This window comes from Anoplopoma fimbria, chromosome 17 (genome assembly GCF_027596085.1).
Source record: "Anoplopoma fimbria isolate UVic2021 breed Golden Eagle Sablefish chromosome 17, Afim_UVic_2022, whole genome shotgun sequence".
Taxonomy (NCBI): Eukaryota; Metazoa; Chordata; class Actinopteri; order Perciformes; family Anoplopomatidae; genus Anoplopoma; species Anoplopoma fimbria.
The window spans coordinates 880,353-904,779 of record NC_072465.1 but is presented as its reverse complement, the minus strand read 5'-3'; the positions used below and the strand labels follow the sequence as shown (position 1 = coordinate 904,779).

Here is a 24,427-nt window from a genome sequence, read left to right as displayed (position 1 = left end):
AATACATAACCAGGCATTAATCTGACAGACTTAATCAAACTAAAGCTAGCAACTAAACAACTTTCAGGTGTATTATATGCCAAATGCTCCTTTAATCTGTTTCCAAGTGTAGTAAATGTTTGTGTAAGTGACAATCAAGCCACTTGTATAATACTTTGCCCCTCCAACACTTAAGCCCATCGTGGTTGATGTTGCACGGCTGCTATAAAGACACCAAAAACCAACATGTTGACACAACCTCACACCTTCACTTCTCCTCTTTGCTCTCTCGGAGCTTCTTCCCACACTTTGGTTCAGTCTTATGATCGATCAAACTTCTGACCTGTTGATGTTTGTGTAGAAAAAGGAAATCTTAGGTGTGAATGTTCAGTGTTGTTTCATTAATACCTGATCCACTTTGTGTAAAAATGCTCACTTGCAATTAGCACGATATTACTAAAACTTTTTAAAGTACTCTAAGTACTTAATACAAAAAGTATTTCATACAGTATATTGGATTATGACAGAGATTTTCAAAGAAGAAATTATTTATTTCAATTTTAAACAGCTATAGGTAAACTAAAGTCAAAGCAAAAGCTTATTTTTGTAAAAAGAATTCCATAATCGCTTTTGTATCAATAGCATTTCAATTTATGGTAGACCCATTAATGCATTGCATAATTATGATATCAAATAAAACAGATTAACTGTGCTGCTCAATTATCTATTTAATGCTTTTAATCAATCTCATTTTGAGAAATCCTGACTTGATTTGAAGCTTCAAAAGCAGCCAAGAACGACTGTTGTGAATCTCAACAGAATAAAGTGTTGCAGTCCATAAAAATATATCTGGCATCATTCCCACTCATTTGACACATTAAGCTATAAGCCATGTGATATAATACTAATTATAATGGTGGTTCAATCACTATGAAATCAATATTAAGGTTACATTTTCTTCACAGAATTTGGTGTTTTCTGTACTGAGTATACTGAGAATTAATGAGTGAAAGCATTGATTTGTTTTGTTTGTTTTTCCAAAACTGTGTCATAATTTGCATATTTCCTTTAATCCTGATAGTCCTCATAGGCATTATCTCTTTGATCCCAAATGCATGATACATTTAGTGACAGTGCTTCAGAATAATGAACAGTATGTTGATTTCACCTTGGACAATGTGTACGGTGGTATTAATCTGTGCATGAAGTTAGGCTATAGCTCCTCAGAGTATCAGCATCCTTTTTATGCAGATTCATCACCCACCCACCTCCACCTCAGCATGTTTGTTCTAGTTGTTTCTATTGATTTCATGCTCGCATTATGTCATCCATCGTGTGTCTGGTGGTGAGAATACAAAAACAGTTGTGATGTCCTCAAAGCATGAGCAATATGTACGATCACTTATTTAAGAGAGGACTTTAATCCCTTTGTATGCTGTTGAAAAAAGCATGAAAATGAATGTTATCATAAGCATTATAACATAAGAAATAAACCCCTTATGACAGTTTAAACATGGAAAGAACTTCTTTATGTAAATGCAAGTTTGATATAAATGTTTTTTTCAGTTTACTGATAGAAAAGCACACTATTTACAAGACTGTATAAAGCAATATATGGCAAAGTAATGTGTTTGTAATAATAAAGCGCCATGTTTAAAACATAGTGTGTGTGTGTGTGTGTGTGCAGCACCTTCAGCAAAATAATGGATAGCAAAGATCTAGAAACACAAAAGAGTAAAATAGTGGAGCCTTTAATCGATGCAGTTTGTCTTCTGCTGTATGTCTCACTTACTACAGAGTTTCTGTTTTTAGCCCTCCCTGAAGCAAAGGGTTGTTAATGAGGATTTCAACCAATAGTTTTTCTCGTTAGTACTTTTCCCATCTGCTTCTTTCCACCTGGACACTTCCAGAAGAGACAGTTGGAGAAAGTGAAGGATCTGTGCCCGGGGTGGAAAGCTTTCAGAGATCTAACAACACGCTTGTGGCGTGCCCCTCATTAGAGGACCCATCTTTGACGTCTGAAGCATAATGGCCAATTATTTTCTCGCCTACTGTTTCCTGACTGAGATTTACAAGCATCCATATGAACTGGTAGTGTTTTATTAAACAGCATATGCACAAAAGTACTTGCAATATAATTCCTTGATGTTGGTGCCAACACCCTGTATTTAAATCTTCAGAAAGGAGGAAAAATATGTACAACTTGTCTGTGATGTTTCTGCACTAGAAACAAGTCAGAAATTGTAATAACATTAATAGGTCCATCTTTCAAGTTCTTTGTATTTTGACACAGTCTAAAAACTAACGTTTATGTTAAAGAATACGAAGGTGGCATTGCATTTGAAAACTTTTAGAGCAGCGATTGCAAGAAATTAAAAAACTAGTAGGGGACTTAGAAAGATTTACGCTTATTTGCTTTCTTTGGATCAGAGGATTGACACCATTCTCATGTTTGTGCAAATATAAAGCTACAGCAAGCAGCCATAAAGACTGGAAATGGAGGGGAAACAGGTAACCTGGCTCTGAATGTAATAAAATACGCTGACCAGCACTTCTACAGCTTATTGATTATTTAAGTTATTTCTTGTTTAATCAATAAGAAAACTGAAGAAAAGTTGTGGTTGCCAACACTCCAGGATATCACTGCACCCAGCAAAAAAATTGTTCAGCACATAACCTCGGTAAAAGTACATCTTGTTATTTTTAAACTTGAGTTTTATTCAAGCGAGTCATAACATTTTAATTAGTAAGCTTAAGAGGTGTTTAAGGGTTTAATGTAGTTACCTTTGGACAACAGACTAGTTTTTTCCCAGCTAAGCAAAACGCCTGGCAATAGTCTTATATTAAACGGACGGACATGAGAGTGGTATAATTGATATCGTCATCTAACTCTCACCAAGAAAGCGAATAAGTGAATTTACCATAATGTCCAAGTATTGTACAGCTTTTAAACAACAACCTGTGCTTCAAAAGCAGACACTGCATAGTCCAGACTATCAAAGCTGCAAAGATTTGATCTGACATTCACCACACAGAATAAAAAGATATACCAGTATATGTTACAGGACCGGGTGCTCTAATAATAGGCAGTTAATTTGAGTGTTTTACAAGCGATCGTTAAATGAGAAGTGTTCCAGAAACCAACCGTGCTGCACATTTCAGTACTTTCACATCCCCACAGAAACACAGACAGTCTGCTGTCAGAACGCAGCTGGTGGCTGACAAAATGTCCCCAAAGTGGCCCCCATGTCTGCATAATAAATCAAGACATACAGAGACAGAGACAAACAACACAAGCTGTGTAATATTCTGTACAAGCTTGACAAGGAAGGCCAAAACTGAGCATTGTGTGCTAAATGAATCCAGAACGGTAAAAAAAGCCAGATTTTATAGTTCTGAGTAACGATGTATTATGAAGCAGAAAACCTTTTCCTAAATTTGGATTTACACCATTGATTACTGTATCATAAAACTTTAGCATACCTGTATGAATACTGAACTTGTTACCCAACATTTAACTTTATAGTTGCATCCGTAAGAAAACATGATCAAATCTCAGATAGGTAACTTTGCACATAGACATCTATGAAATGCAGTGACTGCAACATTATAATTTAAAATCCAAAATATCCTATAACATCATGGTCACGTTTGTTTGCCAACCCGGCCAGCTTGTTATTATACAAACACAGAGAACAAATCATCCTTATAAATCACTGATTTACAAGGGTGTTTGCATTTGCGCTGAAGTTTCAATTTGTCATTTTAGGATATGCAAGCATCCCAAAAAAAAAATCCTAAAACTTAAAATGAGGAAATGGGATGCTCATGCTGACGTAATTAAAATGAACACAAAAGTGCAATTACTTAAAATAAAAAATGTATAGTCATTAGGTTCAGAGAACGGTGTAAATAGACATCTGCTTGTATAAGCAATAAAGCATGTATCATATGCTACAGAGCGACTACTGTCCAACATTTAGTGGCAGCTATGAATAATAAATATATCAGTTCATCTGGTTTATCACTTGAAGAGAAGATGGTTGAAAATCCAACATCTACGCTGATGGAGGTTCATGCTCCATTTCTTTTGAAAGCAGAGAAAAACCTCCTCTGAGCGAGTTCCACACAGTTTAACTCTCCACAGGTTTTCAGCGTGGTATGGAAAGAAATTCACAGATTAGATTTGGGTCCACTATTGACTGGAATAGCCATGAGCTCAGTCCGCATGCACAAGTACTCTCCGATTACAGCCATCAACGCCATGCAGGCTACATTGACGAGCCACCAGGACAGGGCGGATGGAAGATGAGCATTATAGATCCAGCAGCCGATCATATGGAAGAAGTGCACGGTGACTGTGAAGTCCAGGCACTGTTTCCCCCGACGGATAAAGAACCACAGACCGAGGGCGCTGCAGGAAAAATGACACAGAAAAATTATCCACTATATTTTTATGTAAATAAATATATTTTTCAGTATTGTTTATTCCTGCTAGTGTGAAATGCCTTAATTGTGCAGTTGTGAATAAATCTGTTATGCCATTTCATCAAGAGATGCTTGAACAAAAGCATTTTAGTAAGTCTTATCACTTTGGATGTACAGAGAAAAAAAAAAAAATTACTAACCAGGTAAGAGAGTTCAAGATGAATGCCATCATTGAGAGCCTGCCCTGCATTGTTGCAAAACCAAGGATCTTCCAAAGGAGAGAAAAGATTTAAATACCATTTTGAGAGTCTACAAATGTGCCACAAACATACGTCTCACAGCTGGCAGAGATTGTATAACTTACTTCATAGCTGAAGATCTGGTCCAGTGACCGACTGGTTTGCACCAGACTGTCCACTCCAGCTAACCAAAGACCCAAGAAGCTGTAGTAGATGCACTGCATCAACACAATCTGACTCACAATGAGGACCGGGTCCCAGATGTAGCTACGGAAGTGACTGGCCATTGCCAACTGATGTTACACTTACAGGTCCAAAGTGTGTTAACAGCTGGCCCCAAATGTTACCAGCTGGGCCATCGAGTTTGACCCGCGTGTGAGCTCAAAACCTGAAATACAAAAAAGTCAAATTTAATGAAATGCATTAACATATTTCATGTCTTCAGTTTTTAATGTTAGCCCAATAACTTTATTAAGCAGCAGCAGGTCAATGACTGCAGGATTATAGTAATTTCAGTAAGAATACAGAGAACTGCACTGCTGTAAAGTATTTTATAAACATTTGTTATTTAAACAGTTGGAATAGGCTAAGCTCTAAAAGCGCACTATTTTGGGTATTACATGAGGTAGAAGTGTTTAGATAAAAACAGTAAAGTGAAGTTCTGGACCTCACAATGAGCTCTACTGTGATAGTGTAAATTAAATACCCTCTATTAGCTTTGCAATTAGTGTGTGGCAATTTGGTATGTGCATAACATGTGAATAGTTTAAGCAGTACAAACAATCCTTAGTTACCTCACAAAATCAACTACTAACGTTTCTTTGTCAATAGGCCAGAAATGTTAACAATGCAATCTTGTCCCTTTTTCAACTTTTATCTTAAATGCATATCATGATTAAACTTTGAATACAGCTAAAATATCAAATGCATTGATATAAAACGATTGGCAACGGATAATGTGTAAATAATAAACCAAAGAATAGGAGTAAATTCAAAAACCCGGCACTGTATGAGAGCATGGTTGACTAAGATAACTATACATAACTCTAACAGACAACATATATACTTTTGAGCAATTTTAGTAACATGCATAGACTGCATAGTTAACTCTGCATGTGATAAAATAATAGGAGAGTTAAGGGTCTTTTCAATGACCAACACATAGCTGGTGTAAACCTCCACTGTTGTATCTATTTCCTCGTAGCACTTATTGCATTCGTATTAGTTGTTGCACTTATTGAATTCGTATTTGTTTACTGCACTTATCCTATTCGTAGTAGTTTGTAGCACTTATTATATTCGTATTAGTCTGTTGCAATTATTGTTTTCGTAGTAATCTGCCTCTGCACTATACTTTTGCTCTGGTTTATGCTTTAAGATGCTTGTTTAAGAAAGGAGATGCACTTATGACTTCTGGTGACTAGTAGTTCTCTTGAATACCTATGTTGAATACACTTCCTGTAAGTCGCTTTGGATAAAAGCGTCTGCTAAATGACTGTAATGTAATGTAATGTAATGTAATGTAATATAATGTAATGTAAACCTTTTTACTTGAATAAAACCTTTGATTACAACTATTGACTTACTCCATTAAAAGTTAATGCATTTCTTTTGAAATATATGTCAACTTAGTTTTTATATGGAGTAAATGATTGTACTTAACATTTTAACATTTTAACTGACTGTACTTTTGCTCTGGTTTATGCTTTAAGATGCTTGTTTAAGAAAGGAGATGCACTGATGACTTCTGGTGACTAGTAGTTCTCTTGAATACCTATGTTGAAGACACTTATTATAAGTCTCTTTGGATAAAAGCATCTGCTAAATGACTGTAATGTAATGTCATGTAATGTAATGTAATGTAATATAATATAATATAATGTAATGTAATGTAATCTATTTAGCCTCCACTGTGTATAGCACAGCTGTCCAGCGACACAAACACAATGCTGACGTTGGCGTTCATGGAGCAAACTACAGCCACGTTTCTCTGGTGACTTAAATACTGAACCAACCAGTGCCATTCACATCAAGAGAACACAGGAGCCGAGTTAACGCAGACATTCAACTGCTGGTTGAAACAACAGCAGCTCTGTAGTGAGTCCTGTCTGTCTGTCTGACGAACAGCTAACCAACAAGTTACCCCAAAGCTAGCATGCGTGTTGTCTTGATGGGCAGCGTTTCCTCTGTTTACCCTAACACACAGGCAGCTGATACAGACCTGAGCACCGTAACAAGGGTAGTAGGAAGCCGGATTAACGATGAACTCGTCGTTTGCTTTCTGTTTTCTAAACTTTACCGTTCAGGCCTAGTAATCGATGGTACCTTGTTAACAACACGGAAGTCACGGCGGTGGATCCGGAAGTAAAACTATTCGCTAACAGTTTCCTTTCAGCGTAAAATACCTAAGATGTATTACTGCGACTATCCGCTCTGAATTTCCCACGAAATTATTGTTCTGCTCGCAAACTATGGAGGAAATCCAACAATTATTACATGATAGCTACATTTGTACTTTCTATGAAGTATTTGATGTTTTTTTTAAATCCTTTTACTTAAGAGCAACGTTTATTTCGAAATCGTTTCCGGTTTACTTTCCGTAGGATTTAAAGGTGCGTTCAAGTCGCCTGTAAATCTCATATACAGTCTATGTTTGAAATACAAGTTTGTAATACATAAACTAATAAAGATATGACATACAAGTTAAATAACAATAAACATATAAGTTATGAAAATAAATACAAGAGGGGTGCAATGTATTTATCCTCAAGGGTTATTACAAATATATTTAAATAGTGTTTTTAAAAAGTGTTGCTTGCAAAACATTTCTGATTGCTTTATTTAAGCTTTTCTCAAAAATAAATTAGGAAATTCAGTTGGGAACCAGATGTTTGAAGATCAAAAATTGCTATTCATCTTTCTTTATTAAGATGCGTGTGGTCTCAAAAATGGCATAAAAAAAATCTGGATTTAATCTTGATATCATTCCATCTCTTTCCATACGTTCTATGTAATGCAATTTGAGGAAGCATTGACAACACATTATGTTATAATGAATGAATGTTTGTTACAAAATGTGTAAGGACCCTCTACAAAGTGAAATGCTGAAAATAGATTGAGTACACAAATATTAAATAACGTCTAATAACTTCAATGTTGTGCAGTGTATTGTCACCAAAATGACACCACACATCAATGGTCTTCTTCTGGTCATACTACGACACATATTTTGGAAAAATGTGATTTGCATAAATTTGTTGACTTTTTACTGTTAAAAACTATTGTACTACAAAATTAAGTTTTTGAAAATGTATATTTGCATAATATCTATTGGGAGTTTGATTGTTTCTCTATTTAATCTTGTTGTTTATTTAACTTTAAATTGCGAGTTGTTTGTTTGTTGTCTCGTTGACTTTGTACTGTTATTTATCATTAAATGGCTATGTACCCGATGTCAATGTGTCCTTGAAAAAGCTGAACAAAATAAAATTAAAAAAAACATTTAAAGTGTGACTGTTAGTAAATGTTATCTTTTGTCAGGGCAAATTTAATAATGTGACAATGGTGCCACCTCATTGTTATTTTTTTTGTCCATCATTCTTACTGGCTGTTTTTGTCTATAATTTAATTAGTTTATTAACATTTGATGTGAGTTGCATAAGAAAGCAACTATTGATAAAGTGGTTGGGATAAAATATGATATGATAACTCCTTGTACTTGGTTTTGTACTAATGACAGCTTTTTAAAAACGTGTATAATTCCTTATCATTTCCGGTCTACTTTTAATAAATCATAAGTTGCAGTCTTACTGGATGTAATAGCCTATAGTTAAGCTAATTAACTTTGATCCTAACTTTTGTTCAAAGGGAAAATTGGGATATAGATAGAGAAATCTTTGAAACAACTATTGTAAAATGAGTAATGAAAAATTGCTGAGCTTAAGTATTGTGAAAAAAATACTGTTTTGCGGTACTTGTACCTTAGAAAGATTACTTTTATTGAATGCCTCCTTATCCTTCTTCTATACTAGAAGGAAGAAAACACTTTGACGGTTACTTACTTTTAACGTAAAGACTTGATCTGTATGTAAAATATTATATCTTTTTACAGATGTATTTAAATACTGTCAGAAGGTTACGTTATATAATGATAGAGTAAAACACTATGAAACTTTGTAACAATCCGTTTACTTTTTATTGTTTAATAACGTTTTGTCACTTTGAACTTATTTTGAATGCAGGACATACTTGTTACAGAATATATTTATATTGCAGTGTTGCTACTATTACTTAATTAAAGATTGCTTTGGCACAGTCATAGGTGGGTTAAAGCTGAATATAATGTGTCAGGTATAAACGGAAAAGATCCACATGTTCCAGGACTGAGTCAGCCATAAAGCAGCATCTGTTTTCTAACGCAATACAGCTGGTTATTCTGGACAAAGGTCATCAGAGTTTAACATGCCTTTGCAGCAGAGTATACAGCTAACCCTTGGATCAGTTTTCAGGTTTAATATTTAACTTTGCTCCACCGTCGACTGGGCTGGAAAAATCATGTTTCGTTAAATAGACCTGACACGGAAGTGTTTCATGGGTTGGTTGAGTGACCCGTACTAGTTTCTTATTAAAGGGAAGACAGAAAGGTGATATTGGTCAGAGTTCATGTGGGTGTAAGAATAGTACGACAACTCATAGAAGCGAAAATGATACTATGCACCAGTGTACACAAGAACCTAGCATGTTTGCATCGGGCTGTGGGTAAGAATATTGGTCTTTATTGTGTTTTTAGAGATTATTGGAGAACTTGGTTGTGAAATAAGCTGTGAAATCTACTTTGACTGAGAGTAAATGTGCTACTATAATACTGCAGGTCTTCTGCATAAAGGTCTGATTGTGATTTATGTGACTATCTGAGACCTTTTAAAGTGTTTAAATAATTTCAAAACATTTTCTAGAAATCATGAGTATAGTACATTTTAAGATTACTACTGCGACTAAAAGGCATGTAGGTAAATTAACTCCTACCGGCTCCACCAAGGAGTCATCTTTCTGCACCATTTCTCTTTCTAAATGTTTATAAAGCTGGAAAAAAAACCTTTTCAGGTGTGCAGTTGTCCTTTATTAAAATAATATTTGCACACATTTCAAGATATTGAAATGTTTTCTTAAACATTTTTGCTATTGTCTCATGAATTAATGCACTTGAATCAGGGAAAACAACATGGCACACATGTCTCCTCCTTGGCAGTAGTTAAGTGTATTTTGATGCAGAAACTAACAGTGCAGTAGGAGGGCACTGATTAATCATAGGGTTAGTTATTTGATTCCAAGGTCCTCCTGTCCACATTCCTAAATCAGCTTAAGGAAGACAAGGGTTAAGGGTGTGTTTGTGGATAAAATCGTCTTGCAAATGCATAAATGTTCAAATTTCTACACATCAAGGTATGTCAGATCTTAATCCGCCCTCTGATACTTTACACACATTCAAATACTTGGCCTTTAGAGCATTTGGAATATTTCTAATGATTTTTTATTGTTTATTTACATCAAGTATATCTTTCTTCTACCTTTAGGCGGAGTTCGGTGGAAGAGCAGCTTAAGGACAGCCCCCCTGTTGACAGCCACTCCTGTTCGTGCCCTCATAGATGAACCGATCAGCATTAAAGGACATTTCCTGCCCCCTCAGTGTCCCGTCACAGTGTGTGCACAAATGCACAGTGATGATGGTGACCTGTGGGAGGCATTCGCCCATTATAATACAAATGTAGATGGCACTATCAACTGTGAGTCACAGTACAGAATATTCCCTGTTGGATTATATGTAATAATGTAATTTCTACAAATGCAATGTATTAACTTGTCAACACAATATCTGAAAGAAAACACAATAAGTGTGAAGAAAGGGTTCAAATAAATCTTAAAAAACAGCATTATGAATGTAAGATTTAAACTTTTGTTACTATGACCCTGCTATTTCTTTTTAGTTTTTTTACGGGTAGTTAACAAAACTTAATCAGTTTCTCAAAACTAAAATAAGATTTGAAACACTTAAAGAACAAAAGAGCAATCACGCGGAATAAAGTTTCAACTCAATCAACTGTAAAAAGTGGTTGATGAAAGTAACAAGTTAACATTTAATTTGTGTATTCATGGATGCAACGTTTAGAAACTAGATCATTTAAGCCATTTAGACTTCAATGCAGGCCATTGGTGATCTCCCCCCCCTCTCTCTTTTTCTCTGTCTCTTCAACAGTGACCAGGGATCATTCAGTTGGCGGTTCATATTTGGGCTGTGAGCCGATGGGACTGTTCTGGGGACTGCAGCCGGCTCCTGGTTCAAGAGAAGGTCTGAGGCAGGTGATGGAAACAAGCTCACAAAAAATGTTTGTGGCATCAAACCCAACTTTGTGTTGTCTTTTACAATTGTAGCAAAGCCCAACAACTCTACATGAGACCTGTAAATAACGGGGGTTCGTGCTTGTTCAGGCAGGGCACAGTGGTTATTTTAAAGTAATCTTTTCCACACACCTTCCAATAATAAATGGCCACAATCTAACTCAAACAATTAATGGTTTCACCCATGTTAGAATTTAGGTGACGTTTACACAGATTTGTTCTTGAGCATTAAAGTTAAAGGGCCCCAATGGCAAACTCAAATGCTTGTAATTTTGGCAATAAATGCTAAATGCTAAATTGTTAGATGTTCCTGAGTGAATCATGCTCTTTGTTTCAGGCTGAGGAAAAACAACGTAGAGACTCCATACGTAATGCTCATGTCCCTACTGGAGGGCCACGTCTCACCCAGTGAGAAACAGAGCACCGAGCTGGCTGCAATAACTACTGAGCACTGGTACATGGCACCAGGCGTACGGAGAACAGAGATCCGCCAGGATGGAGTTGTGGGGACTCTGTTTTTACCGCCTGGTGAGCATAAGATCTGATGAATTCACTCACAATTTATTTTTAAGACTGTCGTGTGTCCTCTGAACAGCACCTATTGTACTGATTTCCTGCAGGCCCAGGCCCGTTTCCGGCCCTGTTGGACCTGTGGGGAATGGGTGGAGGTCTGGTGGAGTACCGCTCCGCCCTTTTTGCATCTAGGGGCTATGCTAGCTTGTCTCTTGCCTACTTCGGGCACAAAGACTTGCCTTTCCCTCAAAACCGTATCAATGTTGGTGATTCATATTTCAAAGTAAGAAAGATGCTTCATTTCCTGCTTCCTGCATTATATACGTCTCATTTTAAGATAGCTCCCATTTACTTTGATTATTTTGTCATTCTTGTGAAATATCACATATATTTGTTTGTTTGTACAGTCAGCATACCACCTACTTCAAAATCATCGTCAGGTCTGTGGCGACAGAATCGGGATCGTAGGTCTCTCCTTTGGAGTCTACCTGAGTCTTAAAATTGCCATTGAGGCTGGAGTCGAAGTATGTTTGAGAGGCCTTTTTCTGTCATTTATTTCATAATCTACACTTTGATCAACACATAGCTCTGTGTAAAACCACACCTGTTTCTGGTGACTTCACATTGCCTTTCAACAATTAACGTTTTCTCCTCCAGCCATCCTGTTTGATTTGTATCAATGGTCCAGTAGGAAGCACCATCAAGCTCTCGGATGCAGATGGCAGGACTGAAAACTTTGAAAGGTACTATAGGATGCAAGACATCACTGGGATTGTTGCAGGAGTCTATCGATCGGATCGGGTCTAGGATGAGGTGTGATACTATAGACTAAACTACTTGTTAAGTATTATAGATAAAGCAAGGAATTGTTCATCTAGTTGTCTAATCGATTGAGATCTAAAGAAATAGCTTCAGAGGCAGTAAATGTGTATCACAGAAATTGTTTTAAACAGTTTCCCTAATAACCGATTATTGATCTTTTCTCTGTTAACTTGTCCCGGTAGTGACCAGAAACATTGGGTGTATGATGATCAAGGCTGTGTGAGTTTCAAAGAAATCTCCTTACCTGCAAACATTCCCCCTGAGAGCAAAGTGAAGGTGAAGACTTAAACACTCCTGAATCCTCCACAACACACATTTACACTGTGCACACTGAGGCTTACAAAATATAAAATCAATATGCATATTGATATATTGTGACATCTTGTGTTTTTTACAGATAGAGAACCTCACCTGTCCGTTAATGTACATAGTGGGTGAAGATGACCTGAGTTCTTCAAGTATGGAGAATGCAAACCTGGTAGACTGTCCATCTAATTTTACTGTTTCTTTCTACTGTTATTAAAATTATTGAAGTTGGAAAACATTTATTAAGTACTCCTTGATAAACAGTCAGTGCAAACCATATTGGATATTGTTTTGTGATATGTGATATTTGTTAAATCAAACATTTGAATAATCTTGATCTCACACTCATTAAAAAACACATTAACTTTAACTCTTAATCAAACTAAATCTTAAATGTATTAGCTGTGATATTTACTTTAATGTTCTCGTTTATAGGCTCACCGTAACGTTATTGCTCGCTGTTTTATTTGTAACCAGATCGAGGAAACCTTGAGGTCTGCAAGTAAATCCCACCTATTCACCCGTTTGTCGTACCCCGGTGCCGGTCACCTGATTGAACCACCTTACACACCAAATTCAAGAGTGTCCCTGTGGAGCTTCAAACCAAAAAGACGTGAGCCTTGTCCCAGAGCTGCATTCTTTTCCTTCAGCCAAATACAATTTTATACTCTTTATCATCATACTTTTCATCTTAGACCGGTCAATGAAATATAGAAAATGTAACTATTCAGTATAATACACCATAATGCTGCTTTGTTTCTCCTGCAGTGTTCACTCTGTGGGGAGGTCATCCAGCCCCCCACGCTGCTGCCCAGGAAGATGCCTGGAAGAAGATTCTGGATTTTTTAGAAAGTCATCTGAGACGGTGACTGTGTGGTACATCTTGAGATAGAAAATACAGGCTTCTGACTAGTCATGACTGATGTATTGTCTGATTTCAGGTGCAGTGACACCGAGTGCCCTTCTAGTCAACCAATGGTACTTGGTGTGTTGTCATCATTCATACAATTGAATTAATGCAACACACTTTAATAATACCAAACATGTAACAAAGAATCGTCATCACAGTTGTCAAAATCTTCTCAGACACCTTTAAAAAAATTCAGACACTTTTTTCTGTGCTCCTCAAATGTTTAATGGTTAATGAGTATACATGCTAACTAATTATGTTTTAAATGTTTGGGACGAACAATTCGTGGCATGCCGAGGTAACCATGGCGATGAGGTTGATGAACTCTTTGAAGTCAATCTCCAGGTCTCCGTTCTGATCGAGGTCCACAAAGAGCTCATCCAGAGTCTCATTCTCCTGGATTTTCTGTTCAGCAGGAAAATTGGATGACAGGGAAACAATTGCAGGCTATTTAAATCATTTTTGAAAACTAAAAGTCTGTAGCAACGTGAGTGACAGCATGAGGTTGAAATGCTCATTACACACCAGAAAACAAATTAATTAAACATGTTTGATCTGAAGGTTGTGATAAAGAAATTTTGTTTGATGATCCCCTGGCAACATTCAAAACGGTAACATATGTTCATATTATGTTAGCTTTTAGCTCAGCAATTATCTTAGGCTTATCTAAAATAATACATCATAACTTATTAGTTGATTTATAATTTGTACTATGATCTGCTGAATAACTAGAGTAGAAGTAGAAAGTAGCAGAGAAAGGGAATACTCAAGTACATTCCATTAAAAGCCAACATCTAATTTAAAACAACACACGTGTTAACTGTTACACACTGAAAGTAGACAAAAAATTGACACGCTTGTTAAGAGTCGGTTATCTTTAAGTTGTTTTTACAAACATTATACTGCAAAGTGCTGCTATAAACATGCCATTCTTTTTTTTTTACACTTTTTTCCCCCATAACTCACCATGATGAAATTACTCATCTCATTGTTGATAAGATCTTTAAGCTCTATTTTCTTCAGATTGCACTTGTGGCGGGAGTATTTGTGGAAAACTTTGATTATGGCGATCATGCCACTCTCCAGGTCTGACATATTCTTCTTTGAGGCCTGCGACAAACAATTTAAATCACAATACAAAAGCATACATTTTAATCTCACATGAGTATGTTGTGATAGAGATCAAACAATAAATATATTGTAATACAAGGCATTTATCATACTATGTTTATATCATTTTAAATATTTTAAATGGACAAAAATAAAACTATTTACCTAACCATTAAGTGTCTTACCTCCATCTGAAGAAACTCCTCCGTCCTGTAAGGATCCTACTGTAAGTCAAACTGATGGCTTATCCAGCAGTGTGTCTGCAGCCTCGCCCAGTTTACTGTCGACACTGAACTGGATTGATCAACCACACAAAGGCTTCTTAACTCTTGTGCACTACGTAATGGACGACTAATGGATATCAGTGGTCAGAGCTTTGACCAAAAACATTTGCTCTTAAAATAATCTATTTAATGGAAGTTTCTCCAATTAGCCTTGTGTGTGTGTGTGTGTGTGCGCGCGTGCGTGTGTGATCGAGTATATGAACTGCATAATAGGAGCATTTTCCTGTTTTCAATTTTGCATCCGCCACTTGTGCTCTTCCAGATAATGTCCAGCATATGAAGTGTACAGTTTGTTATAAAAAAAAAACAACCTCATTCATTTTCATCACACATCAACACTTCTTTTGGCACAAATAAGGTTCAATAATACATTAAAATGATGTTGCACTAATGATCAGAATAATGCCTATATTTGAAGATGTCATGTAAAAAGAAGAAAACTGTGTGCAAACTTAAAGTTCCCTCACTAACCTTACATATGCACACCCAAATTGAAGTTACAAATATATATTTTCCCCAATTTTATTTGTTAATAACTTCATTACATACTTTACATCAGAGTGCATATAAAGAAAATACCTCAGTAATATTCCTGGAGAGCTGGATGCTCTTGAATTATTATTATTTCTGCCCAAATATACAGCGCACAAAATGTGCTTGATTTTCCCTTTCTACTCTCTTATAATCTTTAGATAAGATTACTTGGGCTTTATTAGTAAACATAATTAATTTGTAGTGAATATGGTTAGGAAATTCTTGAAATATGTTTCCCGACAATAAATCACTGCCCTTGTAGTTTCTGGGAACTTTGGCAATCTGATATTACACAAAAAGAAGAGCAACTTCTATGAAGCAGAGGCAAGAATAACATATCCATGGATGAAAAGACAATAACAGGAGCTGTCAGAGTGCAAGTGAATTAAAGCCACTGTCCAAAGAATTATTATTATTAAGTTAAATTCTGAACATATTTTCCGGGTTCATTTTCTTAATCAGTAATATTCCATCTTTTAATTCAATTAATTAAATCAGTTCCCTATCCATCTCCATCTAACTACCGTGTGTTGACTTCTGACTCACTGCGTTCAGCAGCAGCATACTTGAATACTGAATACAATGACTGTATGGATGCAATCTAGATTAAAGAAGCAAACGCATACATATTTTAGCATTGTTTGCCCTCAATCCTACGTTGTAATGTTAAAATCAGTGACCCATTTTACCAACAAAAGCTACAACAGAAGCAACAACTCTGGATTATATGTCAATATAACGTCTTATTGTAGATAGATTTGTTATTATTTTACACATTACACTGTGCAATAATAGTTAAAAAAGTTAAAAATAGTTTTGTTTTTTTTCTCTGTCTGTAAATATAATATTTCAGTTATTGTTGTTTTTTTACTGTTTTTTTTTTTTTTTATTGCTTATTTATAATACTTGTTTTATTTTATTTTTATTTTTCATTTTTTATTTTTTAGCTTGTCTTCTTCTACTATGTCTCTTGTGTGCACTTTACTCTCGCTGTTGTAAGCCTGTAAATTCCCCCGCTGCGGGACTAATAAAGGATTATCTTATCTTATCTTAAAAACTTCCCCACTAATTTAACCTGAAATCCCCCTATTTCCGACCTCGGAAGCTTGAATTTCTCATTCGCATTTGAATGCAGCACTGGTGCATTTGAATGCAGCACTGGTGCATTTGAATGCAGCACTGGTGCACTTGAATGCAGCACTGGTGCACTTGAATGCAGCACTGGTGCATTTGAATTTGAAAGCACTGCAAATGCAGCACTGGTGCATTTGAATGCAGCACTGGTGCACTTGAATGCAGCACACTGGTGCACTTGAATCCGAGCACTGGTGCATTTGAATGCAGCACTGGTGCATTTGAATGCAGCACTGGTGCACTTGAATGCAGCACTGGTGAATTTGCAGCACTGGTCATTCGCATTTGAATGCAGCACTGGTGCATTTGAATGCAGCACTGGTGCATTTGAATGCAGCACTGGTGCACTTGAATGCAGCACTGGTGGAATGCACTGGTGCACTTGAATGCAGCACTGGTGCACTTGAATGCAGCACTGGTGCACTTGAATGCAGCACACTTGAATGCAGCACTGGTGCACTTGAATGCAGCACTGGTGCACTTGAATGCAGCACTGGTGCATTTGAATGCACTTGAATGCAGCACTGGTGCACTTTGCAGCATGCTTGAATGCAGCACTGGTGCACTTGAGCACTGGTGCATTTGCAGCACTGGTGCACTTGAGCACTGGTGCAGCACTGGTGCACTTGAGCACTGGTGCACTTGAATGCAGCACTGGTGCATTTGAATGCAGCACTGGTGCATTTGAATGCAGCACTGGTGCACTTGAATGCAGCACTGGTGCACTTGAATGCAGCACTGGTGCACTTGAATGCAGCACTGCACTTGTGCATTTTTGAATGCAGCACTGGTGCACTTGAATGCAGCACTGGTGCATTTGAATGCAGCACACTTGAATGCAGCACTGGTGCACTTGAATGCAGCACTGGTGCATTTGAATGCAGCACTGGTGCACTTGAATGCAGCACTGGTGCATTTGAATGCAGCACTGGTGCACTTGAATGCAGCACTGGTGCACTTGAATGCAGCACTGGTGCACTGGTGAATGCACTTGAATGCAGCACTGGTGCACTGGTGCATTTGAATGCAGCACTGGTGCACTTGAATGCACTTTGAATGCAGCACTGGTGCATGCAGCACTTGAATGCAGCACTGGTGCACTTTGAATGCAGCACTGGTGCACTTGAATGCAGCACTGGTGCATTTGAATGCAGCACTGGTGCACTGGTGCACTTGAACGCAGCACTGGTGCATTTGAATGCAGCACTGGTGCACTTTGCAGCATGCACTTGAATGCAGCACTGGTGCACTTGAATGCAGCACTGGTGCACTTGAATGCAGCACTGGTGCACTTGAATGCAGCACTGGTGCACTTGAATGCAGCACTGGTGCACTTGAATGCAGCACTGGTGCATTTGAACGCAGCACTGGTGCACTTGAACGCAGCACTGGTGCACTTGAACGCAGCACTGGTGCACTTCCTGGTGTCCGCACCTTGTTTAAAGAGCTCATTCCGCCGCCCTTCCTGCCGAGCACTGACGTAAAGAAACCAAAGCAGCAGACGTCAGTGTTAATTGTTGTTCTACTGAAACTACGTCCTTTGACTGCAGGTCGGACTGAAATAACACAGCTACCGAGAGGGACGGACGAGAGGACAAGAAGCGTTCAGGTGTGTAACCTGGTTTAGGTGATGTTACAACTGGCATTTGCACTTGAATGCAGAATGCAGCACTGGTCTTAAAGAGTGCTTTTTTTTGGTCCATTTTGAACTCCTTTGCTACATTATCTAACATCAATGCTAAGATAAACCCTAGAAAAGCTTAGCTGGGATGTCAAGATCAGTAACGGTACAATAGTTAGTGGACTGGAGTAAAGTTGGATGCAACAATATTTACATTATTTAGTGTAAATTGAGGCCTTTTTCCATCCTCGGTTAACGTTGATAATAGCACTCAGCAGTGTGTAGGTTGCACCAGGTGAGTCACTTTCTACACCAGGTGAGTCACTTTCTACACACCCTCTTGTGATTTATGGTATTTTGAATCCCATTATTTCACTATGAAATGATACAGTTTTTCTACATAGTAAGATTTTCATGCTCTCTGATTAATTATTTGGAAATTGGGATTACTGGAGTGTTTTTGGAGAGGGTTATGAGCTGCATTTGACTTCAGCAGAGATACTGTGATGGTTCACTGAAGCCACTTTCCTCCCTCACACAGTAATCTTTTTGTTTTTCTCCAGAACTGCCCTGTTCTCATTTTGAGGCTATAATTAGCTCGGTATGTGCAAGTGTGACCTGCCTCATATCTTTTTCTCTCTCAAACACACACAGTTTCCGTCTCTACGTTGACTAAACCCTCTCTTCTCTTCTCTTCTCTTCTCTTCTCTTCTCTTCTCTTCTCTTCTCTTCTCTTCTCTTCGTTCAGGCATGGCTGATCTGCTGAGGCTGCTGCTCCGGGTGGCTGAGAAAGCAGCGAACGTGGCTCGGGTCTGCAGGCAGGAGGCTCCCCTGTTTCAGCTCCTGGTTCAGGAGAAGACCGGAGATGACAAGAACAAGAAGTTCGTCCAGGACTTCAAGACGCTTGCGGACGTGGTGATCCAGGAGATGATCCGGCATGATGTTGGCGCTCAGGTAGGAGAAGTCAAGTTTGGACTGTCTGAATAAACTGGAGTTGGATTGTAATCATCTGCTGTCTTTTCTTTGGTCAGTTCCCTGAGATGGCTGGCTTCATTCATGGAGAGGAGTCCAACAAATTTGAAAATGGGCTTGGTAATAACTTGATATTGTTCTTTACACACTACATGTTCATGTTCTGTTGTTGACTTTGGATGTAAATAAGTTCAAGGTCAAAGAAGACTTTAGTCTGTCCAAATCTAATCTGTCCAAACGGTTTATAAATGTTTATTCAAGGTGTTAACTGATTCCATATCCGGTCCCACAGTGGTCCTCATAGTCCCATCTTTCCTACATGTCTGTTGAACTTTGGTCTTTGATTGATTGCAAATTTGGACCATGAAAGTACTGTATCAACTAAGACAGATCCTGCATTATTACCTACTCTTCTGAAGTGCAATCTAAAAATCTAGTTATAACTTCCTTCTTAAATTGATTTATATTAGGGCGGCAAACGACTAGTTGATACTCCGCACCTGGTGATAGTTGTGGGCTGCAGGAATATAGAAGTTTTTATCTGTTCAAATATAATGTAAGATTGAGAAGTGCTGTATACTGTTATTCACTCGAGCTTTATATGGGTAGACTAAATACTAGAAAGACTAAATAAACTCTTGATTTAGTTATCTGCACTTGAACCTCACAGTCATTGAAGCATATTTAGTCTCAATGATCAGAACAAATTGATAACACATCCATGTGTCACTCAAAGTATTAAAGTTTAAATATTTAAAGTACTTTTAATAATGAATAATTAGTCATTAAATGAAGCCACGCCGACTCTGTGTCACCAGGAGAGTGTGTGACGGTAACAGTGTGCAGCACAGAGGAGGAGACCGCGGCGTTGCTGGCCACGGTGCTGGGCGGTGACCACACAGCGGCGTCTCTGCTGGCTCGAGCCATCCACCAAGATCCAGCGACCATCGCCGCCGACACAGACGGTTTGGCGGTGCCCTTAAGCCCCTCTGAGCTCGGCATCTGGATCGACCCCATAGGTGAGAGGCTCGCTGTTTTTAAGTTTGATGCACTGAATCAATCCAGGAAACACTGCAGAGAGTTGAGCCTCGGTGAGAACTGCCTGTCTCTTGTTTTCTATTAAGATGCCACCAGCCAGTACATAGAGGGCAGAGAGGAGGTGCTGGAGGAGGGCCGACTGTTTCCTTCAGGGCTTCACTGTGCTTTGGTCCTAATCGGGGTTTATCTCCGGAGCACAGGCGAGCCCGTCATGGGAGTCATCAACCAGCCATTCAACTACAAAGACCCAGCAGGTGGAAGGTAGGTTTAAATTAAAAATCTACAATGTGTGTTCTTCTAGTTGGTGATGGTGTTGTAGAAGTCCAGTAGAACATCAGCACTTAATATGACCTCAATGCTCGAATGTATAATGTTATTAACACCTATGACAGCGTGTTCAAAAACTTAAACTTAAAAACAATATAGGCATCATAAAAGTACAATTTATGGCAGAATAGTTGTATTGAAAAGTGGCCACTGATATACAGATATTTTCAATACACATAGTGTTTTTGATCTCTGGCAAATATTCTGCAGCTGCATCTTGCTGAATATTTATTCATATTTATATAATGTTTATGAAATCAAACGATCGGTCAGAACTAAAAACGTAAGGGCCGTTTTCCTGAACCTTGTGAACAACGATGTAACCAAGATGTTATAAAATTGGCTTTCGCCTTAAAGCAGCTATAATTGATATTTTTACAATAACTATGTATCAAATGACTATGTTAGCTCCACTCAGCTTTAAGGAGCTTTACAGGGAGTTACAGCTCATTGTTTAGCTGTCCAGCGTTATTACGGGTGCAGCAGGCAGCTGTTGCGAAAAAGCTAAAAAAACAAAACACTGTACACTACCTACTCGACACCAATTGACAGACAGGCAAGTATTTAGAAAGGTAAAGTGAAATATTTTCAACCTACTTATTATTTGCGTTCACAGATGGAAGGGGAAGCATTTTTGGGGGGTGTCCTGTGGCAGCATCAATGTCTGCTCAGTGTCCCGGCCTAAAGATGGACCAGGAGCAGGGCTGTCCGTGGTGCTGAGCTCCAGTGAGAAGCCGGTGGTGAAGGACGCCCTGACCTCTCTGTGCGGCCCTGACAAGCTGATGTTTGCCTCTGGAGCCGGCTATAAGATCCTGTGCGTCATTCAGGGACTGGCTGACGTTTACGTCCTCTCAGAGGGGAGCACCTTCAAGTGGGACTCCTGCGCTCCTCACGCTCTGCTCCGAGCCCTCGGAGGGGGGGTGGTGGACCTGAATAAGTGTCTACAGTCCAGCTCTGGAGTGCAGGATCCCCAGATAGAACTAACCTATCATCAGCCTAACACTGAGCGTAAAGGAGCGGAGCGCTGGGCTAACCACGGCGGCCTGGTGGCTTATCGGGACAGTTCTCAGCTCCGCAGCATCATCGGACCGCTGAAAGACAAGCTGTAGGCCAAAGAGCAGTGGATGTTATCAGCACAAGCTGAAGCAGTTATTGCTGCGTATATGATTATATTCATTCTATATTAGTACAGAAAGGAGTGGGTACAGGTTGAAATATTTTAAATATAAATACATGTCTTATTTTTAACCATATATATTTGCAAGTGTATATATTACAAGAACATCCGGTCTGGGCAAAATAATGTTTTCAAATCCTGTCTGATAAGATTCAGGTTAGAAAGATTTGTTCGGAGAGCAAAGGTAAATACAAGAAATGTATTTTTTTTAAAGGGAAGAAAAGAAAAACATAATTTAAATATAAAGAAGCCTGTCTTGCTCTCAAGGTGCTGTTAATGTTACCAGCTGATGAAAATTCTAACTATCAATGCGTCAGGGAGTGGTGGTCAAAGTGTGAAATTTGAAAGAAAACATTTTACAACCACTGATCTACGTCAGAAAAATATTTCTCAGTCAACTTCACTGGTGACTTCTATGAGCTGCGACAATCCAATATGTTGGCATTATTTGTGATTTTTGTTTAGCTCAGACCTGATGAGCACTTATTAAGTATAGCTTTGTGACACAGAAAGAAATATTGTTAGTTAAAAGAAGGAACAGTGCTCACTGCTGGACGGCTGAGGAACACTTCACTGCCAGAGGAAAGACTTACCTGAAGGGTTTCTTTTAGATTTTAAGTAGTTTAAGTTGCAGTTATGAAAAGTGAAATTTTTCTGTCCTATCTAATAGTCAAGTGAGTGACTCAGTAATCTGCACCTCTCTGGAACAACTCCTTTTAAGGAGCAGAGGGGTAGACCTGTCCTGCCCTCTCTTTCCATGGCCAAAGCACCATCAGTTAATTAGGTCGGAAAATAGAAAAGCCATAAGAGGTAAAACAGTGACACAGTGTGGGTTTACAGTAAAATGTAATAATGAATGATGGGACCTATGCAAGCTGACAAGCTCCTCTAAAGAACTGACACAGATTATTACCATGATGTTTGTAATGATGACATGTAATCTTACGTCCATTGTCAATGTGTATGTTTAAATGGTATAGCTTTGATGTGCATTGTTAAATAACTGAGAAATAATTTATGTATAAGCCTTCTGAGCATAAAACAGAACAACAATGTGCGTATAGGAAATCCTCTTTATTTTGAAAACCAGAGTAAGCGGGGGAAAGAAACCCAACAGTGATATTTTAAAACTGTTTGCCAGCCAGGGAACTCGCCTCATAATTCCCTACAAGAAAAAGAAAACCCTGATGATTGTCAGATATTTTTTGCAATACTTCTGCATATTCTGTTTAAAAACTTGGAAAGAAAAGAAGGAAAAAAAAATCTGAAGTGTTGGCTCTCACATTGACCTCGACCTGCTACCTTTAATATACATCACTGTACATTTTCAAGTCAAGGTGTGGAAAACAACGCACTCTGCTCAACGTGGTTTCAGCTGTGAATACAGTTTCCCAGACGAGGACTGAGTTAGATTTTTGATGATTTATAATGATCTTTCCTTCCCGTCCACCTCTTTTTCCTGAAGTGACGGACAAGAACTTAGATATTCAAGACCTAAATTAGTGTTTAAGTTATTTTTGTTGATTACTTTCTGATTATCACGCGGTAACAATCCAACTTAACCCTAATCAATTAAAAAACTACATTTATTTTTGTGTTTGTTTCATTTAAAATGGCAATTTTCATTGACAGCAACTCAATCCAGTCTGGGAAACTGGTTAAATGCAAACATGAAAGAAAAAAAGCAACATGGCAAACTTTATGACCTGCTTCAATGAGCTCAAACAACACTTGCGACAAAGACTTAGCTTTTTAAACTATCAGAAGAAAACCCAAATTATGCATCACAATGCCAGAAAAAGAAAAAAAAATCCGAGAGCTAGGCCCTTCAGAGTGTAAATTAAATGTTGTTTTTCTAAAATGTGTCTCATTTAACATTCAAATTCTACCAAAAAATATCTTAACTTGCAAATGAGCTGTTAGCTTAGAGAGCTACACCTCCTACTCAGCTGCATCTGGAGGAGTCTGGTTAAGCTAAATCACTGATGACTGTTCAAAATCCCTCTGATGTTAATACAGGGGTGGGTGTGCAAATTAACACAAAAACAAAAAAACATTGAACATGGTACTTTTCATAATCAACTGTCAATATAAAAAATAGCTTTTATCAAATGCCTTATCACACACAGTTGCCATTTAACTACACCCTCACAATCTTCACATATCAGGTGTAAACAATTACAGCTCAGTTTTCTTAACTTAACCTCTGATGAAAATTAAATTGCTATTTCTATGCAAGAACCATATCAAGAAACAAAACCCAAAATACAACCAATTATTATTTTTCTGATGGTTTCATGTTGTTACATACCGTAACGCAAGGAAACCAGTTGTTTAGCTTTAGATGAGATATTCTGTAAACCTGTGACCTTGACATTTTGAAAGCTGAACCACAACCAGGTGGAAGTATTAACCAGAAGAAGACACCTTACTGCAAAAACCTTAAGAGTTTATTCAAAAGATTATTTATTTATGTATTTTTAAGCTGTCAGTCTGAAACAAGATAAAAAATTAATAATTTAAACGTAATAACCTAGAAACATATCTGAGTGCGACACACTCAGGAGTAGCACTAATATTTATGAATGTTTATTTTTCTATGGTTGATGTTTTTACAGTCCTGAGCTGTGTGATCAC

At 38.0% G+C, this 24,427-nt stretch overlaps 4 protein-coding genes across 5 annotated transcripts; 2 read left to right on the top strand and 2 right to left on the bottom strand.

The window, feature by feature from the left end:
* Positions 1 to 3,645: 3,645 nt before the first annotated feature.
* Positions 3,646 to 7,017, bottom strand: sys1 (SYS1 golgi trafficking protein). 2 transcript variants are annotated; one of them, XM_054616959.1, is made up of 4 exons: positions 6,972 to 7,017; positions 4,772 to 5,034; positions 4,608 to 4,675; positions 3,646 to 4,393 (listed from the first exon to the last, which is right to left on the bottom strand). In XM_054616959.1, exons 2-4 carry the CDS (start codon positions 4,931 to 4,933, stop codon positions 4,153 to 4,155), a joined length of 471 nt encoding a protein of 156 aa, XP_054472934.1. In that variant the 5' UTR covers positions 4,934 to 5,034; positions 6,972 to 7,017; the 3' UTR covers positions 3,646 to 4,152. The 2 variants fall into 2 exon arrangements, with proteins under 2 accessions (XP_054472934.1, XP_054472933.1); XM_054616958.1 differs by having other exon boundaries at positions 6,868 to 6,991.
* Positions 7,018 to 9,234: 2,217 nt separating this feature from the next.
* On the top strand, positions 9,235 to 14,507 carry LOC129105536 (bile acid-CoA:amino acid N-acyltransferase-like). The gene is made up of 11 exons (XM_054616611.1): positions 9,235 to 9,404; positions 10,220 to 10,429; positions 10,900 to 10,999; positions 11,380 to 11,570; positions 11,663 to 11,838; positions 11,963 to 12,079; positions 12,213 to 12,298; positions 12,560 to 12,653; positions 12,775 to 12,855; positions 13,161 to 13,296; positions 13,452 to 14,507. The coding sequence occupies exons 1-11, from the start codon at positions 9,350 to 9,352 to the stop codon at positions 13,550 to 13,552; spliced, it is 1,347 nt and encodes a 448-aa protein (XP_054472586.1). The 5' UTR covers positions 9,235 to 9,349; the 3' UTR covers positions 13,553 to 14,507.
* Positions 13,855 to 14,802, bottom strand: LOC129105538 (protein S100-B-like). Its single transcript, XM_054616612.1, has 2 exons — positions 14,560 to 14,802; positions 13,855 to 13,998 (listed from the first exon to the last, which is right to left on the bottom strand). Exons 1-2 carry the CDS (start codon positions 14,737 to 14,739, stop codon positions 13,855 to 13,857), a joined length of 324 nt encoding a protein of 107 aa, XP_054472587.1. The 5' UTR covers positions 14,740 to 14,802.
* Positions 14,803 to 18,096: 3,294 nt separating this feature from the next.
* inpp1 (inositol polyphosphate-1-phosphatase) lies at positions 18,097 to 21,730 on the top strand. Its single transcript, XM_054616930.1, has 6 exons — positions 18,097 to 18,264; positions 19,025 to 19,230; positions 19,308 to 19,368; positions 20,067 to 20,267; positions 20,373 to 20,547; positions 21,230 to 21,730. Exons 2-6 carry the CDS (start codon positions 19,027 to 19,029, stop codon positions 21,720 to 21,722), a joined length of 1,134 nt encoding a protein of 377 aa, XP_054472905.1. The 5' UTR covers positions 18,097 to 18,264; positions 19,025 to 19,026; the 3' UTR covers positions 21,723 to 21,730.
* The last annotated feature ends 2,697 nt before the right edge of the window (positions 21,731 to 24,427 follow it).

Coding starts and splice junctions, on each gene's coding strand:
- sys1 (XM_054616959.1), bottom strand. CDS start 4,933: ATGGCCAGTCACTTCCGTAGCTACATCTGGGACCCGGTCCTCATTGTG. Junction 4,676..4,771: donor ACCAGATCTTCAGCTATGAA/GTAAGTTATACA, acceptor CTCCTTTGGAAG/ATCCTTGGTTTTGCAACAAT. Junction 4,394..4,607: donor ATCTTGAACTCTCTTACCTG/GTTAGTAATTTT, acceptor TTTTTCCTGCAG/CGCCCTCGGTCTGTGGTTCT.
- LOC129105536 (XM_054616611.1), top strand. CDS start 9,350: ATGATACTATGCACCAGTGTACACAAGAACCTAGCATGTTTGCATCGG. Junction 9,405..10,219: donor ATGTTTGCATCGGGCTGTGG/GTAAGAATATTG, acceptor TTCTACCTTTAG/GCGGAGTTCGGTGGAAGAGC. Junction 11,000..11,379: donor GGTTCAAGAGAAGGTCTGAG/GCAGGTGATGGA, acceptor TCTTTGTTTCAG/GCTGAGGAAAAACAACGTAG.
- LOC129105538 (XM_054616612.1), bottom strand. CDS start 14,739: ATGCTTTTGTATTGTGATTTAAATTGTTTGTCGCAGGCCTCAAAGAAG. Junction 13,999..14,559: donor AGATGAGTAATTTCATCATG/GTGAGTTATGGG, acceptor CCTGCTGAACAG/AAAATCCAGGAGAATGAGAC.
- inpp1 (XM_054616930.1), top strand. CDS start 19,027: ATGGCTGATCTGCTGAGGCTGCTGCTCCGGGTGGCTGAGAAAGCAGCG. Junction 19,369..20,066: donor CAAATTTGAAAATGGGCTTG/GTAATAACTTGA, acceptor CTGTGTCACCAG/GAGAGTGTGTGACGGTAACA. Junction 20,268..20,372: donor CATCTGGATCGACCCCATAG/GTGAGAGGCTCG, acceptor TTTTCTATTAAG/ATGCCACCAGCCAGTACATA.